The 17,023-nt window shown below is 42.3% G+C and overlaps 1 protein-coding gene across 2 annotated transcripts in view; it reads left to right on the top strand.

Annotated features, from left to right (window-relative positions):
• The window catches only part of SLC22A3 (solute carrier family 22 member 3), a 101,049-nt gene that overhangs the window by 55,480 nt on the left and 28,546 nt on the right, over positions 1-17,023 (top strand). For both annotated transcript variants that reach the window (XM_015137640.3, XM_077999223.1), the window contains exons 4-5: positions 1,002-1,170; positions 2,322-2,439. In XM_015137640.3, coding sequence (XP_014993126.1) covers positions 1,002-1,170; positions 2,322-2,439 — 287 coding nt within the window. The remainder of the gene's footprint in view (positions 1-1,001; positions 1,171-2,321; positions 2,440-17,023) is intronic.

Genomic DNA, 17,023 nt, shown 5'->3' with positions numbered 1-17,023 from the left:
GAAAAAGTTCACTTTACTTTTCTCTCATATCCCTTGGGAAAGCCCTGGCTACTCCTTTTGTTCCATTTCTAGCTCGGGACCAGCCACCTAGAGTAGTGGTGTATTTCTGACCAGGAAAATGTGAATTCTCAGATTATTGCTGCAGATCTTTGCACACCCACTCTCTTCTGTCACTGCTATGCAATCTCCAAGCAGCGCACATTTTGGAGACCTTTGAAGATCTTTCTGTGAGTGGGAGAAAGAGAGAAGATTATTAGAGGGATTGGTTGTCACTGTCTGGAACAGAAAGAGTAACGTTGGAATGCAAGGCATTTTTAAGGAGACTCAGTCTAGATGAATCTGCAAAGTTGTGATCTGAGGGCAACAATAAAGTAGCTTATCCCAGGATAATCAGAATAAAAGAAACCAATTAGTGGGAAGGGGCAGGAAAGGAAAAGATTTCAGCAATAAAATTTCCCATGTGATTTTTAGGCAATATTGTCAACGAAAAGTACAACGCTGTGGAAAGAATTATCATTTAATAGAAGTTGTCTTGTGATAACAAAAAGTCTTTGTAGAGTCTAATATTTATAATGAATCTTCTAAGGAGACTAGAAGGTGCATATCTCTAGAGATACAGTGATACAATGTAGCCATCTTAACATATTTATGTTTTGATAATTACAATTACCTTTTAAAATAATCATCACTGAAGCTTTCCTAAAACCGACACATGTATTCTTCATATTTCCCTATTGTACCCAGAAGATTGCAGGGCTGGGTGCATAAGAGGAACATGGCAAGTGCCTGTGATAAGTGGCAGAGGCAAGAGTGGGAGAAAAGCATTTAGTATCAAGAAGGACACCTCCATCCTTTCTACAAGTGTGGAAGCCTCGGTATCTGAGTGCTAGCGTGTTCTAGCAATGCTGATGGATGTAACAGGTGTAACATCTCTGTATTTGTTTGTTTATTTTGGAGCTGACTTTGTGCTTCTGTGACCTCTTGTGTTTGTTTTCCTTTAGTGACAGAAATAGTAGGTTCGAAACAAAGGAGGATTGTGGGAATCGTGATTCAAATGTTTTTTACCCTTGGAATCATAATTCTCCCTGGAATTGCCTACTTCATCCCCAATTGGCAAGGAATCCAGTTAGCCATCACGCTGCCCAGCTTTCTCTTCCTCCTTTATTACTGGTAATGTGGTTTTGGTTATCATCATATTTATACTGATTCCACAGAAATTAGACTCCAAACCAACATGAAAATGAAAGCAATAAAGGAAATTTGCTGCTTTGAGAATTTTTAGAGAATTTTAGGATTTATAGAGAGTATTTGTTGATGATTTTATTAATAATTATCAAAACAAAACAAAACAAAATACCAGAACACAAAATTCTAAGTATGGTGGTGCTTTATGTTTTGTTTTGTAATAAATAGCTTCATGAAAACTATAAGGCAACAAACCATATCTGCCAGTATTTCAACATGCAAATTAAATGCAATGAAGTCTATTTGCTTCTCTGTGTGTTCTATAAAGCAAATTAATGTTACTCAGAAATTCTCTGAGGAATAAGGAAATGTTAAGAGCATCAAAAAATTACATTATCAAAAAGCAACAGATAAGCATTTGATTTTTGTTGCTGTTGTTTTGAGATGGAGTCTCGCTCTGTTGCCCAGGCTGGAGTGCAGTGGCACGATCTCGGCTTACTGCAGCCTCTGCCTCTCAGGTTCAAGTGCTTCTCCTGCCTTAGCCTCCCAAGTAGCTGGGATTACAGGCGTGCACCACCACACTCAGCTAATTTTTCTATTTTTAATAGAGACAGAGTCTTAACATGTTGGCCAAGCTGGTCTCAAACTCCTGACCTCAAATGATCCACCTGCCTCAGCCTCCCAAAGTACTGGGATTACAGGCGTGAAGCACTGCACCCAGCCAGCACTTGATTTTTATTGGAATGAACATGTTTTAATGATTCTTCTAATTTAATTTTAATATATGGGCAAGTCAGTTTATATAAATCAGATTCCTAAGCTTTTCTTAATATTCACTAAATCCCAATTCTTTTCATATATGGAATCAATATATTGTAAGATAGCCTGGTTTTGTAAGAGCAATGTCATATTGATTATTTTGATGAGCAATGATTCAATTATCAAGCTAGCATTTTTTTCCCATCCATTATAATCTTGCAAGAATAATCTGTGTTTCAGGGACCTATTATCAACTCTTATTGACTCCCAAATTTATATCTAATTGCAAGATCCATTTTGATAGAAAAACTCAAGGCAATAGATTTTAGATTTTGAAATTCCTAGACATAACTCACAAAAGCCTCCTTCTTTGCCAGGGTTGTCCCCGAGTCTCCCCGTTGGCTGATTACTCGGAAGAAAGGAGATAAAGCATTACAGATCCTGAGACGCATTGCTAAGTGCAATGGGAAATACCTCTCATCAAGTTACTCACAGGTAATTTCGTTTAGTATGAGTAACAAATATTGCTAAAGTAGGTGAATTGATTTTGTTGCCACTTATGTACTTAATGTTGCTTCTTAAATTTATGTGCAAAATATATATGTTTGTATATATATAAAATATATATATAGAAAATGTATATGTATATAGAGTGTGTGTGTATACACACACACACAAACACAATCAAACATCTGGGAAATCATTTTCAATATGACTTAACTGAAAAAAAATCTTGGGAAAAATCATAGGACATATTAAAGAAGAAATGATTATGAAGCTGTATTAGCATTATAGGCAAGGCTAATTGATCATTTCAGTACCTATTTTAATAATTGCACCAAGTTACTTGAATTATTATACTTTACTTACTGTAAGCCCCATAATGTTGAATCACTCATCTTGATTGCACAAACTGTAAAACATTTTTTTGACTTGTAATTTAAAGCTTTAAGTTTGGCTCTGAAAAAAATCTGTTTATTCATACCAGAGCTTTAGCAGTAATGTAATATTTCAGCCTTTAAACTCCTATATGCTAGTCTTTCTCACTTTCTTCTTTTCTTCCTCCATTCCGTCCTTCTTCCAAGAAAGGCTTTTTGGGTGCCTCCGCATCAGTGTACTAAGAAATGGGGGAGGTCAGGGTGTAATGGCTCACTCCTATAATCCCAGTGCTTTGGGAGGCTGAGGTGGGAGGATTGCTTGAGCCTAGAATTCGAGACCAGCCTGGGCAACATAGCAAGACCCCATCTCTACAAGTAGAAAGTTTTAAAAACTAGCTGGGCATGGTGGCACACACCTGTTCTCTCAGCTACTTGGGAGGCTGAAGCAGGAGGATCATTTGAGCCCAGGAGTTTGAGACTGCAGTGAGCCATGATCACACCACTGCCCTCCAACCTAGGAGACAGAGCAAGATGCTGTCTCTAAAAAAGATATAAAAAGAAAATGAAATGGGACAAAAATTAAAAGCTTTCGCCCTTTGGAATATTTGATATACACTTGAGGATATAACATATATTTAAAGCAACCCCTAAATAGAGAATAGCATATAAAGAAAAATATAACGATGCTTTAGCTCCAAAGACTAAGTGACTACAGAGTAACAGAAAGGTTGTTATAAAAGGAATGTTAGAGAATAATTTTTGGAAGATATGAATCTTGATTTAAGACTAGGTTGTCAACTTTGTTTTCTTCATAGCATTCAGTTTGATTTCATAGGAACCTTCTGATAAGAACTTTCTGGTAAGAACTGGGTTTTGGGGCTGGGTGTGGTGGCTCATGCCTGTAATCCCAGCACTTTAGGAGGCCGAGGCAGGTGGATCACCTGAGGTCAGGAGTTCAGGAGGAGCCTGGCCAACATGGTGAAACCCCATCTCTATTTAAAAAATACAAAAATTAGCAGGGTGTGATGACGAGTGCTTGTAATGCCAGCTACTTGGGAGGCTGACGCGGGAAAATCACTTGAACCTGGGAGGCAGAGGTTGCAGTGAGCCAAGATTGCCCCACTGCACTCCAGCCTGAGCAACAAGAGCAAAATTCTGTCTAAAAAAGAACTGGGTTTTGTTGGTTATATTGTCCCCTCCCCAGCCCCTGAAGCTTGGTCATGTATGTTTGGATTTCTGCCTTCTTCCTCTCTCTTATATTAAGTGGCAAGCAGTAGGCTGTTGTCCAAAGGTTTCAACTGAGCAGATGTCACAGGTGCAATGGTGCAAGTAGGTTAATGATATACCTTGAGGTTTACAGATCATAAAATGTGTGGTAAAGACAAAGCATGGTCTTTTTAAACCACTGTGATTCATCCATCCTTGATCCTTGTCACTCTTTGAGTGAGCACATTTGAGCTGTGTGTTCCTTTTAGGGAAAAATAATATACACCTGTTTTCCCAGCTTGCACTCATCCATTGACTATAGTCCTCATAGCCAGGTCAAAGATCTGATCATTTGTATTCAATTTTAATCATCCAGTGAATAATCTCTGCTCTTTTCTCAGCAGTATACTGAAGATACTGCACACATAGTCCAGAGGTAAGCATGTACATTATCTACATCAAGGTTTAGATATTGATTTAAAGGTCTAAATATAGAATATAGAAAAAAGGAATATAGAAAGGAATATAGAAAAGTAGCATTATAGAAAATAAATAGGAATAAAGAAAGGAATAGATAAAAATAGGAATATAGAAAGTATTCTAGAAAAATAGGCATCTAGAAAGGAATATAGAAAAACAAGAATATAGAAAGGAATCTAGAAAGGGATATAGAAAGGAATGTAGAAAAAATAGCTGTGTGCTGGTAGCTTGTGAAATATAATGTTGGATTAACCAGGCATGTCATGTGTGATAGTGAGTCTCACTGAGAGACGAGTCTGATTCCCCGAAGCAGCTGCTGTTACATATGAGTGTACAGTTTAGCGCTGCTCCCACAGACCCACTGACCCAGCTTTATTCATGAGCACCACAGAGATCATGACAACAGGTAAGTAGTTCAATGTTCCACATGGCTGTGTTTATGAGAGATCATGAACTATGGGATCCAGTGGTTTCCAAGTCATTTTAATTTTAATATGGAAATTTCCAAACATATTCAAAAATACAAAAAATAGTTTAATGAATCTCTATGCATATCCCTCAGCTTCAGCAGTTATCAACTCCTGATCAATCTTACTTTTTCTATACTCCGCCTAGTTTCCCCATCCACTGAATAGGAATCAATCCAGCCATCATAGCATTTCATCTTGTGATATTTTCCTCTGAAGTAGGAATAAATAGGTATCTCTGGAACTATGTGTGCACTATCTTCAGGACACTGCTGAATGAGGAGCAAGAACTATTCCTGTGGTTCTTAAAATTCAATACAAGTAATCACACCTTTGATCCAGTTGTGGGGACTGATTCCTATTGTGGGAGCAAAGATGGGGCAGTGGTATATAAAATATAAATATAAAACTAATATCAATGTCATTGTCCTAAGAAAAATAGCCACAATTCCTTAATATCAAGTCAGTGTTCCACCTCCTTGGTTGTCCTACAATGTTTCACAGCATCTTTGTGCATTAGACTCCTCCTGAAGTTATGGATTGTGAATTGTTGATCTCTTTGGGTTTACTTAATCCATAGGTTCCTGCTCTTTTTCATTTCATTCCAGCTTTGGGAATAAAAAAAAAATCCTGGGGTTTTTCTCCTGAAGAATTTCTACAGTCTAAATTTTGTTGATTATATCTGTAGGATCCTTTAACATGTTTCTCTGTCTTTTATATTCCCTGTCAACTGGTAGTTAGATCTAGAGCTTAATCAAGTTCAAGTTTAATATTTCTGGCAAGACTACTTCATAAGTGGCTTAGTACATTTCCATTAAGAGATACCTGGTGGCCGCTTGTCTCTTCTTTTGGAACATTACTTGCCACTGATAATCACTGCCTGGATTTACTAACTAATCAGAGGTTGCCAAATGACAATATTCTCATCTTATCATTACTTCTTCATTTATCGCTGGAGTGCTTAAATAAAGACTAATTTCTTCCATCAACTCTTGGTGACCCTGAGATATAGTTCATATCGAAAAGACAAGACATATGCATCATTTTTTATTTTCCAAAGAATAAATTGGCTCCCTACATCCTCCCAAAGTGATTAATGAGCTGAGTGTATTTATTTAAACATAGTTTATATGTTTCAATCCTTTGCAGTTGCATTAGTGTGTTGTCGCACTGCTATAAAGAAATGCCTGAGACTGGGTAATTTATAAAGGAAAGAGGTTTAATTGACTCACAGTTCTGCAGGGCTGGGGAGGCCTCAGGAAACTTACAATCATGGCAGAAAGGGAAGCAAACATGTGTTTCCTCACATGGCGGCAGGCAGGAGAGGTGCCGAGCAAAGGGGAAAAGCCCCTTATACAACCATCAGATCTCATGAGAATTCACTCACTATCATGAGAACAACACAAGGGTAACCATCCCCATGATTCAGTTACCTCTCACCAGGTTCCTCATTTGACACATGGGGATTATGAGAATTACAACTCAAGATGATATTTGGGTGGGGACACAGCCAAACCATGTTAGCAGTTATTTTGTTGAGTATCCCTTTGGATGCTCAAATTGCTCCATCTTTGGGCAGATGGAGCTTATACGGAGTCTGACACCCTCTAGTAGCTTCTGAATATTTCCTTGCTCTTTAGCATGATGAGATTTTCCAGTCTCATTTTGTAAGTTCCAGTCTCACATCCAAGGGAGCTTTGGTTTTTGAAACAAATGTCTTCAAACCGAACCTACCCATCTTTAATCTTTTTAATTGTACATAAGCATAAGCAGAAAAGCAAAGTGTTATCTTCAAGAGAAAGATTTAACATTTAAGTTTAAAACACATTGCTAAGAGCAGAATTCAGCCACATTATGGGCCACGTCATAGTTTTCCATCTCAAAGGTCCTTATATCCCCACAAGCACCATCCTGAGCAGAAAACCTCCTCGTGATGATGCAGAAGCACTGGACAGCAGGATAGGCACTGTACTTGAGCTCCAACTCCCAAAATCAGAGCAGGATTCCATTACAGGTTTTGTGCAAGGACAAGTATAGCCAATATAAATTACTCATATTTTGGTGATTCAAATAATACTGTCCGGGTCTATGTTAGGATCGCCTTGAAACTGTGTGTTTACAGTTACTTTCACATTAGCCCATATCCCTCTCTCTGGATTCAGTCTCCAGGACCTTCAGACCCACGACAGAAGTGCCCAGCAATCTCTTTCTACTTTTCACAGAACCTCTCTTCAGTAACTTCTGACTTTTAGAACAAGTTATCACTGCGTAAATGACCTCATCCTTCACGATCTCTTCAATTCCCACCTCATTCTTAGGGTGCCCATTATAGGGTGCGGAGAAGGTTAGAATGGATCTGAAAGAATATGGTTGGATTCAAAGCAGCCCCAGGAGACCTGGCAAGTCAGCACAGTTCTCTTGTGAAAAGAGCCACCTGCCAACCCCAACCTGTTCCATTGCTGACATCACTGGTCCAGGTATATTTAGGAGAACCTAAGGACCTAGCTTAAATCTACCCAAGGATGTTCCATAGTACAGATAAGCTAAATTCACTACAAACTAAGATTACACCAATCCCCAGAGCTTTAGTAAGTGAAGGGAAAATATGAGAGGAAAACAGTATGATATATTTGATCCAACATTGAATCAGGCACATTTTGAGGGTTGTTTATCCTGCAAATCATCTCAGTTACAGTTCACATGGACATTACTCCTTTCATAGGTAGGCAAACTCTGTCTCTGTCTCACTTGTTCCTAGGCTTCCATTTGCCAAGGTTTCTGGCTGGCCTCTGGCTTTGTTGAAGAGATAGCTAGCACTAGCAGGGATAAATACAGGTGATCAGGGTCCAGGCTCTCTGAACATACAAACACTATAACTGTTATTCACTAAAAGGAAAAATCCCAAAATCAAAAACCAATGCAAAACAGCTCAGTGGCTTGAGCTCCTAGGAGGTTAGGTAGAAATTAAAGAGAATTAGTGGATGGGTAGAATTTTAAGCAGTAGGTAGTTACCCAGTGCAGAAGGAGGATTAGCTTAGACATCTAGTCTGGTGGTTCTCAGCCTTTCAGCATTTGCATACGATAATTTTTAAGGCTTGCTTAAAAAAAAAAAAAGCAAATTATAGGTAAGTCTACAATAATGACAGCACAGGCACACCTACAACATGACAGTGTCTCACAATGTCTTCAGGAGCATCCACAATCTTCCACTGACCCCAGAGAACATGTCAAGAAAGAGAACTGTTTTCTGCCCTGGGCACACCCTCTGTTTTGCTCATAATGCAAAGTTCTTTTATGGTGCAGTAAATGTGAAATTTTTCTTTGGTATCAGTTTGACATTATTCCTGCTTGTTACTTGTAGTGTCCTGTTTCTTGCCTTACACCTGATCACTAACCATTCACTTCAACTTTTCACTCTCATATGATAGACAAGTAACAGTACTGTGTGCAAGCATGAATAATGGATTGAGTAACAATGCTTATCTGAGCATATGGCCATTGCTCCAGGTACTGAATCGGTGTGCTCGTCAAAATAAAAAAGAATGGGCAAGTACTTCAGAGTGCCCACACATCTGGTGGTAGTAGACTTGGTCTATTGGTGAGTAATGGAGAGCTGAGATAGTTTCATGTAAGCATGAACTGCTATTGAGAGGTGACAAGGTGCTAACAGCCCTCACTCTCAGGGCCTCCTCAGCCTCTGGCCTCAGCATCCACTCTGGCAGCCTTGAGGATCCCTTCAACCTGCCACGGCACTGTGGGAGCCCCTCTCTGGGCTGGTTGAGAACGGAGCCCCGCCCCCCCCCCCCCCCCCCCCCCCCCGCTTGCCGGGAGGTGTGGAGGGAGAGGCACGGGCGGGAACCCGGGCAGCGCCAGCGGGAACCGGGACTGCGTGCTGCACTCGCGGGCCAGTGTGAGTTCCGGTGGGTGCGGGCTCCGCAGGCCGCACACTGAGCGGAAGGCCGTCACCACCGGCCCAGGGCAGTGAGGGACTTAGCACCAGGACCAGCAGCTGCGGAGGTTGCTATCAGGTACCCCAGCAGTGCCGGCCCCCAGGCGCCACTCAAATTTTCCCGGGGCCCTAGCTGCCTCCCCGCAGGGCAGGGCTCAGTACCTGCAGCCCACCATGTCTGAGTTCCTCCCCCTGCAGTGGGCTCCCACGAGGCTTGAGCCTCCCCGATGGGCCCGACCCCCTGCTCCGTGGAGCCCAGTCTCATCCACAGCCCAAGGGCTGAAGAGTGCAGGCGCGGCTCGGGACTGGTGGGCAGCTCCGCCTGCAGCCCTGGCACACGATCCACTGGGTGAAGCCAGCTGGGCTCCGAACCAGATGCGGACTTGGAGAGTTTTTATATCTAGCTGGAGGATTGTATGTGCACCAATCAGCACTCTGTGTCTAGCTCAGGGTTTGTAAATACACCAATCAGCACTCTGTGTCTTGTTCAAGGTTTGTAAAAGGCACCAGTTGGTACTCTAGCTAGCTAACTAGCTCTCTGTGACTGTGTGTCTAGCTCAAGGATTGTAAACGGGCCATTCAGCACTCTGTCAAAACGGACCAATCAGCTCTCTGTAAAATAGACCAATCAGCTCTCTGTAAAATGGACCAATCGGCAGGATGTGGGTGGGGCCAGATAAGGGAATAAAAGCAGGCTGCCCGAGCCAGCCAGTGGCAACCAGCTGGGGTCATCTTGCGGTCAGTGGAGCGTTAGGTCTTTTGCTTTTTGCAATACATCTTGTTGCTGCTCAGTGTTTGGGTCTATGCCGCGTGTATGAGCTGTAACATTCACCGGGGAGGTCTGCAGCTTCATTCCTGAAGCCAGTGAGACCAGGAATCCACTGGGATGGGAAGAACGAACAACTCCAGACGCGCTGCCTTTAAGAGCTGTAACGCTCACCAGGAAGGCCTGCAGCTTCACTTCTGACAGCGAGACCACGAACCAACCAGAAGGAAAAAGCTCCAGACACATCTGAACGTCTGAAGGAACAAACTGCGGACACACCATCTTTAGAAACTGTAACACTCACCGGTCCCGGCTTCATTCTTCAAGTCAGTGAGACCAAGAACCCACCAATTCCGAACACACTATTATCTGTGATACATTGTATTAATCCTCTCAACTATTCACTTCTCTGTAAAAGGATTTTACATCCCGACCCCACCCATTGCCACATGACTGACAGCAGTATCTCTATGTGGGCAATATATGTCCCCCCCCAGTGTCAGGCTTGGCCACCTGACCTGAGTGGGCCCAAGGAGTAGAAGTAGCAGAATATCAATTCAGGGCACAAGCTTTGAGAGGCGTCATGAATTCCTGCCACAAGAACAGCAGACCCCAAATCGGTGCTGTTCCTTCAGAGTGGGTCTCGGAAGAAGAGCTGCAGCCTGGAGCAGAGCTGCAGCAGCTGTATGGGACATGGCCAAGAAAAATTTGTTTCCCCACTAAACAACTGCTCAATGTGTCTGTATGTACTGCAGGGATTTGCGGGTATCTGTTCTTGCAGCCAAAGCTAACTAATGCAATTGATCATATTACTAGTTTAATTGCCAGAGTAGGGTTTGACACATATTTTGGTGATGCAGAAGTGAGGGATTGGGATAGATTAAATTACTGTTTGGGAAGATTCACATTTTCTCTCTCATTTCCAAGGGATGAAAATACTCCCTGGCTCTGTAGATGTTGGGCGTGGCAATGAAATTGCTTTGGCCTCATGATAGGTGCAGTGGCCTTCCTGCCCTTTGATGCTGGCGTTGACCATGATACCTGCTTTGGCCAGTGGGGGGTTGCTAGATGTGATGCAATAGAAGCTTGAAATGTGCTTGTGTGGTTGGGCTTTTATCTCCGCACCTCAGCCATCACCATGAGGAGAAATTCCCAGGCTCACCTATGGGCCCGGAAGGAGGCTGAGAGACATTCAGAATGGAGCTGACCTAGCAAAGCTTCCTGGAACCTACACTAGCAGGCCCCATCCAGCCCACAAACACATGAGATAAATGAATGCTTACTATTCTATGCTGCTAAGATCGATGACTGTTATGCAGCATTATTTATCAATAGCTCTGATGGTGAAGTGTCAACTTGATTGGATTGAAGGATGCCTAGATAGCTGGGAAAGTATTGTTTCTGGGCGTGTCTAGGAGGGTGCTGCCAGAGGAGATTAACATTTGAGTCAGTGGACTGGAAGAGGAAGCCTCCCCTCAATGTAGGTGAGCACCATCCAGGTGGCTGCCAGTGTGGATAGAGCAAAGCAGGCAGAAGAAGGTGAGATAGGATGTCTTGCTGAGTCTTATAGCTTTCATCCTTCTCCTATGCTGGATGCTTCCTGTCCCTGGACATCAGACTCCAGGTTCTTCTTGCACTTACATGAGTGGTTTGCCAGAGGCTCTCGGGCCTTTGGCCACAGACTGAAGGCTGCACTGTTGGTTTCCCTACTATTAAGGCTTTTGGACTCTGAGCCATTCCTGGCTTCCTACCTTCTCAGCTTGCAGACAACCTATCGTGGGACTTCACCTTGTGATCGTGTGAGCCAATTCTCCTAATAAACTCCCTTTCCTATATACATAGATCCTATTAGTTTTGTCCCTCTGGAGAACCCTGACCAATACAATAGCCGATTGTGTCAACACTGAGTGAGCAGCCACTGTCACTATACTGACCTAGGTGATGCAGCTACACAGGTAGTAACTGTGGCAGCAATTTTGGTTTGCTTTTTCCTCCCAGGATCTTAAAGGCCTTTATCCTAAAGATCCCTCTCCTCTGCCCCCAGCTCCCCATACCTCTCATCTTTGTATGGGATATGCTCATAGAGAATAGTAGTTACAATTCTAGCTAACAAGTGGACTCTGTTACTACGGAACTGAATATGCCCATATTTGTTAGTGATGTTTTATCCTATACTGGCTCAATAAACCCATAAGGTTTGATTGTAGTTTGTTTGTTTTTTGGATACACAAGTATAGTTTATAGCGAATCTACTGCTTTTAAAATAAAACGTTAGATGTTATATCAATACATGTTCACACATAAACATGCTTGAGGCAGTTCCCATGGTGGTATGTTTATGTGACATCAGGAACAGAATTTGAGCTTTCCAATTCCAAAGGGATTCCTTTAGCCCCATCATCAATATAAATGATACCACACCACTGTTTGAAATATTTCAAAAATAGAAAAGATTAAAACCTCATTAGAAAGTGTCCTGCTGGATTTTTTTTATTACCTTAGTTATCAGGGAGACTTCTAGACCTTAATAGCTACCGTCTTTTCTATCATTTGTTGAGCGGTCACACAAACACCAATATTGCTACAGAAAGGGACTTTCCAGCTTTGGGAATATCTGTTTCTGACATTTCCTTTCAAAGGGGGATTTTTATAAACATAATTTTTGTTTTTTCAAAAGGGGAACCACACTGTGATTCCAACTTGCTTGGAGCCCATCGGGGATGGTGGTATTCCAGTTCAGTTACTGCTGTCTTCGTTAATTGTTGTGTTTAGTTGATTTCAGTTCAGTTACTGCTGTCTTCGTTAATTGTGTTTAGTTGTAATCTCAGACTTCAGATTTGAAATCTCTCTTCGGGGAATTCATTTCAAAAGATCCAGAGAACATAGTTTAGGCACAGGGAGTACCTGAGGGATCTCTAAGGCAGACCAGTGTTGGAATGAGAAAGGCGTGAGTCTCAAAAACAAAGAAAGTCTCAAAAACAGTTAAATTGGAAAGAAAGTCACTGGGAACCCATCCAGAGCTTTCTCCTGAGAGGCTAAGTCTTCCTCCTCTCCTTTTACAGGATGAATGGTGCCAATTCTACCAGCAAAGCTCTCATCTTCAAAATGACTCATAAAAATGATAACTGTAGTATGTGTACCATCACACTCACTTTAACTTAGAATATGCCTGAATGCATAAAAATATGTTAGGACACTGGACATACTCAACACAGAATGGACCTTTGTAGCCAATAATTAATTTAATAATACTTCCTATTTAAAAAAATAGCCTGAGTTCTAGAAATGGTGTGTATTTAAATGCATTTCTTTACTTTCCATGTCTTTAACTTTTTGAAAACAAGACTATATGGCATAAAATAAGAAAACTGTTCATGCTACAATGAAATAGCCATAAAGACTGTACCAGTGAACGGTTCCATCCATAGCATGTCAAGACCCCCAACGTCCTTTCTCAAGCATGGTGCCCAGCACTCATTTCCTTCCACAAAAGGAAACTCAGCCTGGCATCGCCCGGGTCAGTGGGCTGTCATTCAACCTGGAGAGATATTGAGGGGAGGATGTTCTCCTACAGCTTTACTTGAATTTAAATTGAATTGGAAATTCAATTTAAAGGTGCTTTAAGGAGTGAGATTGCAGCCTTGGAACAGGCTAGGCAGACTTCTGGGGTGCCTCATCAGAGAGCAGCATTGTGCACAAGGAACCGTGGTGAGTCAGGGCCTTTCCCCCTACTCACCCAAACTCATCTTCCAGATTTCCTCTGGGAAAATAAATAATTGGGTCATGCCTTTATCAAAATCTTAACTATCTCTGCTGTACAAGTTAGGGCTTGAAAACTGTTAATCGGAACTGGGAAAGGAAAGCATTCCGCATTACGGTCCCATAAACTTCCTACGTTCAGTCCTCACAATCAATTCTGGTGTCTGAGGACATATTGCTAAAGAGTGAGTGTATTTACAGAACCCAGGACAACAGAGGGACTCAGGCAGTGTCCAGCAGGGTGGCCAACTGTTTGCCCAGGGCTGGGGAGTTGGGAGTTTCAGAGCTAACACCAAAAAATGTCTCAGGCAAACTGGGTAGAGTTGATTCCTCCATGACTGGGTCAGTCCTCGTCTCCCCAGTTATGCTCAGAGGATGATTCCTAAGGTCTACACTTGCAGGCATCACAAGTCCTCTCTGCCCACCCCATGGGCCCTGATGCCTAGGAGAAGACACGGGATTCCCGCCCGACTGGAGGATGGGTCTGGGATCTGCTTGCCAGCTGTTCCTGGGATTGGGGGCAGGTTGCTGAGCCTGTCGAGTTGCCTGCTAGGCTTCCTCTTTCTTCCCCCGCCCCTTCCTCCTCAGAGCCTCGTGTCTCCCCCAGTTCTTCATCTGGTCCCTGAGTCCTTGCCCATTCAACTATGGTTCTGGCCCTGCTTAATTCCTGCCTGCTTCATCCTCAGAAGGCAGGTTTCTGTCCTGTCCCCACACATCCATGGCCTTAAAGCAAGATGCTGATGCTGTCTTGATGACTGGACTTGCCCTTCCTAGAGACGGCTGCTGCCAACCCATTTCCCAGACAAGTCCCCAGGCCACAGACAGCAGGGCCAGCCCATGGAAAACACAAAGCCCTTTTTTCCCTAACTAGCCTCTCCATATGGAGGAACAAGTCCTGTTGCTTGGTTAGGGAGAGCCAAAGCCCTTTCCTTTCTCACTGACTCTTCTCTCACTACTACTGGGATCCTGGCAGTCCACGTGGCTTATGACACAGGAGTTCCGAGCTTTGCAAAGTGACATTGGGAACTGCTCAGTTATTCGTGATTAGTTATGAATCTAAATGCATGGGCTTCTCCCTTTCCCTTCTCAAAGGCTGGGCTTCCCCTTGCCCTTTAGGAACAAGAGTCTTCCCATTTCTACTCCAGCACCCCTTGGTAGGCAAAGAAGCATTTCTTTCTTTCCTGCCTACCCTGAGCCCCGGCAGTATTACAAACAAAAGTAAAACACAAGGCAAAACTCCTCGGCCACACAGCCTTGTTTTATTCCATTAATCTTGGTTGTTCTCTTTTTCGGGAGTTGTGTAAGCATCTAATTTTATTATTTTGATTCTGTGTCCCTCTCTAACAGAAAAGAGGAGTGAGTTTGCCTGTCCTTTTTCCATTTCAAGCATCTGCTGGGGAAGGGCCTTCTGATACCCTTTCTGGAATCCTTCCAGTCTAACAGTGTGAGGGAAGAGGCTCAGCTTCTTCACATGTTTTGCTCCTTTGCCATTTGGTCCATTCTTGTGTGTTCAACAAAACCAGTTTCTGCAATCCAAGTTACTGGGCTTCTTGACTGTGGATAAATGAGAAAATACTCCTCTCTGTGAACACGCTCCTTGGTGGAGACAATAATGAATACAGCTGCCAGAGCTCTGCACAGCCAGCAACCCTGGCAGAAGTCCCCGTGTTATTCATAACCCAGAGCTGTGTTGCCATGGCAGTACTGCTTGCTAGACCTTTGACCCACCGGGAAAATTGTCTTTCTTCATGAAACAATCGTAAGAAGAGAGACGTGGCTCGAGAAGTAGATGAAATTCATTTAAATTCCCCAGCACTAGATTGAACGTCGGTGTACACAGATGTGCCCCTTTGATGTAGATGAAGCTGGAGGAAATTGTACTAAACAGTAAGTAAGTGCGAAAACACATTGTCATTTAATCTCTTGAGGTCCCATCCAGGAAGATGATAAAAAAGGTATCAGGTGCTGGATTTTCACGGAATCAATCCTCCCTTCCCTACAAAGAATTAAAATTAAGATCTATCTCATAAATGGGTGGATGAACACCTGGGTTATGTTGGTATAGCAACACGTCTTCATGTGGGGGCTGATGGTGGGACCCACCCAGTCATACAAACAGCATGAGGCCCATGCAATACAGAGATGGCTAGATAACTTGGTTTGGAAAAAGTAACATAGGTCTGCTCTGTTTTCTTTTTTCTCCGAATTTGGTGCTATTTGAGGGAAGGAAATATAATTTCATATACAGAAAGGCAAACGGATTGAGACAAAGTCTTTGTAAGATGTCTGAATAAAGGAGGTGTTAATTGGTGATGAAGTCCCTTTAGCCTTTGCAGAAGAGCTTAGATGGTGTTAGGGAAAACGGCCAGAACCAAGGATGTTTTCCTGCTACAGAAATCTTTTGTGTAACAGCAAAACTTTGTCACCTTCTTTAGTGATGAACATGGAGGGTGAGCAGACAGGGAATCCTGGATGTTCTTGTTTACACATTCCTGTCTCCCAGCCACTGTAACCTCAGTCCTGGAGTTGATAAAGGAATCTGTCCCAGTGGGCCACAGATCCTAGGGACTATGGAGTTATTGCAAAGGTCCACAAACCATCAGCAACCAAGCCTTGTCTGTTGAATGAACTAATAATACATCTTGGATTAGAAAAATGTACTTTCTTCAGATAAAATTAAATACAGTTATAATTAATAACCAATAATAAATTGAAAAGTGTTATTAAATCATAGTAAATTTGTGTCATTATGTGGTCTCGAAGAACAGAAGTGAAGAGCATAATTCCTGTCATGTGGGCAATCTTTAAATTTTTTTGACATTAATCAGACGTCCTCATGCTCAAAAAGGATGAGTCACTGTAAGCACAAGTAAGGTGTCTCTACCTGTTGCTGAGAGTCTTACATACATACATATGTTTATGCAATTTATGCACACATACATAAACTTCATGATAACAACTTCTAGGATCTCTTTATTTCTTTCATTCAATAAAATACTCCTGAGTTCATTATATTTTTATCTTCCACTGACCTTAGGGACAAATTCTACATGTTAAGTAGGGTGGATTGAGTGCTATGGCTCCCAGCTGCCTACTGTCTCTCAAAGGTGCATAGGATGGGTTGAGTACCACGGTTCCCAATTGCCTGTCTCTCAAAGATGAATCTTGGCCTTTTCTGGCTTACATTTCAGAGTCAACACATCACAAGTAGTTTAGATCTTGAGGAAGACTGAGGAAGGCTTATGGAATACTCAGCACAATTATTTTTATGGCACAGAGTGAAACAGAGATTGAATACTTACACACATGTTTTGATTAGTATGTGTGTTCAGCCAGGCTTACACACTTCTCTTTGAGATGTGACCTAGACACATTTTTCTAAAGATATTTCAGGTATTCCCTCTGCAGTTCATAACAGTTTATACTCTGCATTGACACAGGCTGCTCTCAAGTTAGCAGGAGACAGGTTTTTGATGTCAATTGAGTGAAATATAGTATCAACTTCATGTAGGATTGCTGCCATCCCCTTTCTTTCCACAATTCTGTAAACAACTTGGTACATTTTGTTGTCTAG

Source organism: Macaca mulatta, chromosome 4 (genome assembly GCF_049350105.2).
Source record: "Macaca mulatta isolate MMU2019108-1 chromosome 4, T2T-MMU8v2.0, whole genome shotgun sequence".
In the NCBI taxonomy this organism is placed as follows: Eukaryota; Metazoa; Chordata; class Mammalia; order Primates; family Cercopithecidae; genus Macaca; species Macaca mulatta.
The sequence above is the reverse complement of the archived record's forward strand: the minus strand, read 5'-3'. Positions and strand labels throughout refer to the sequence as shown.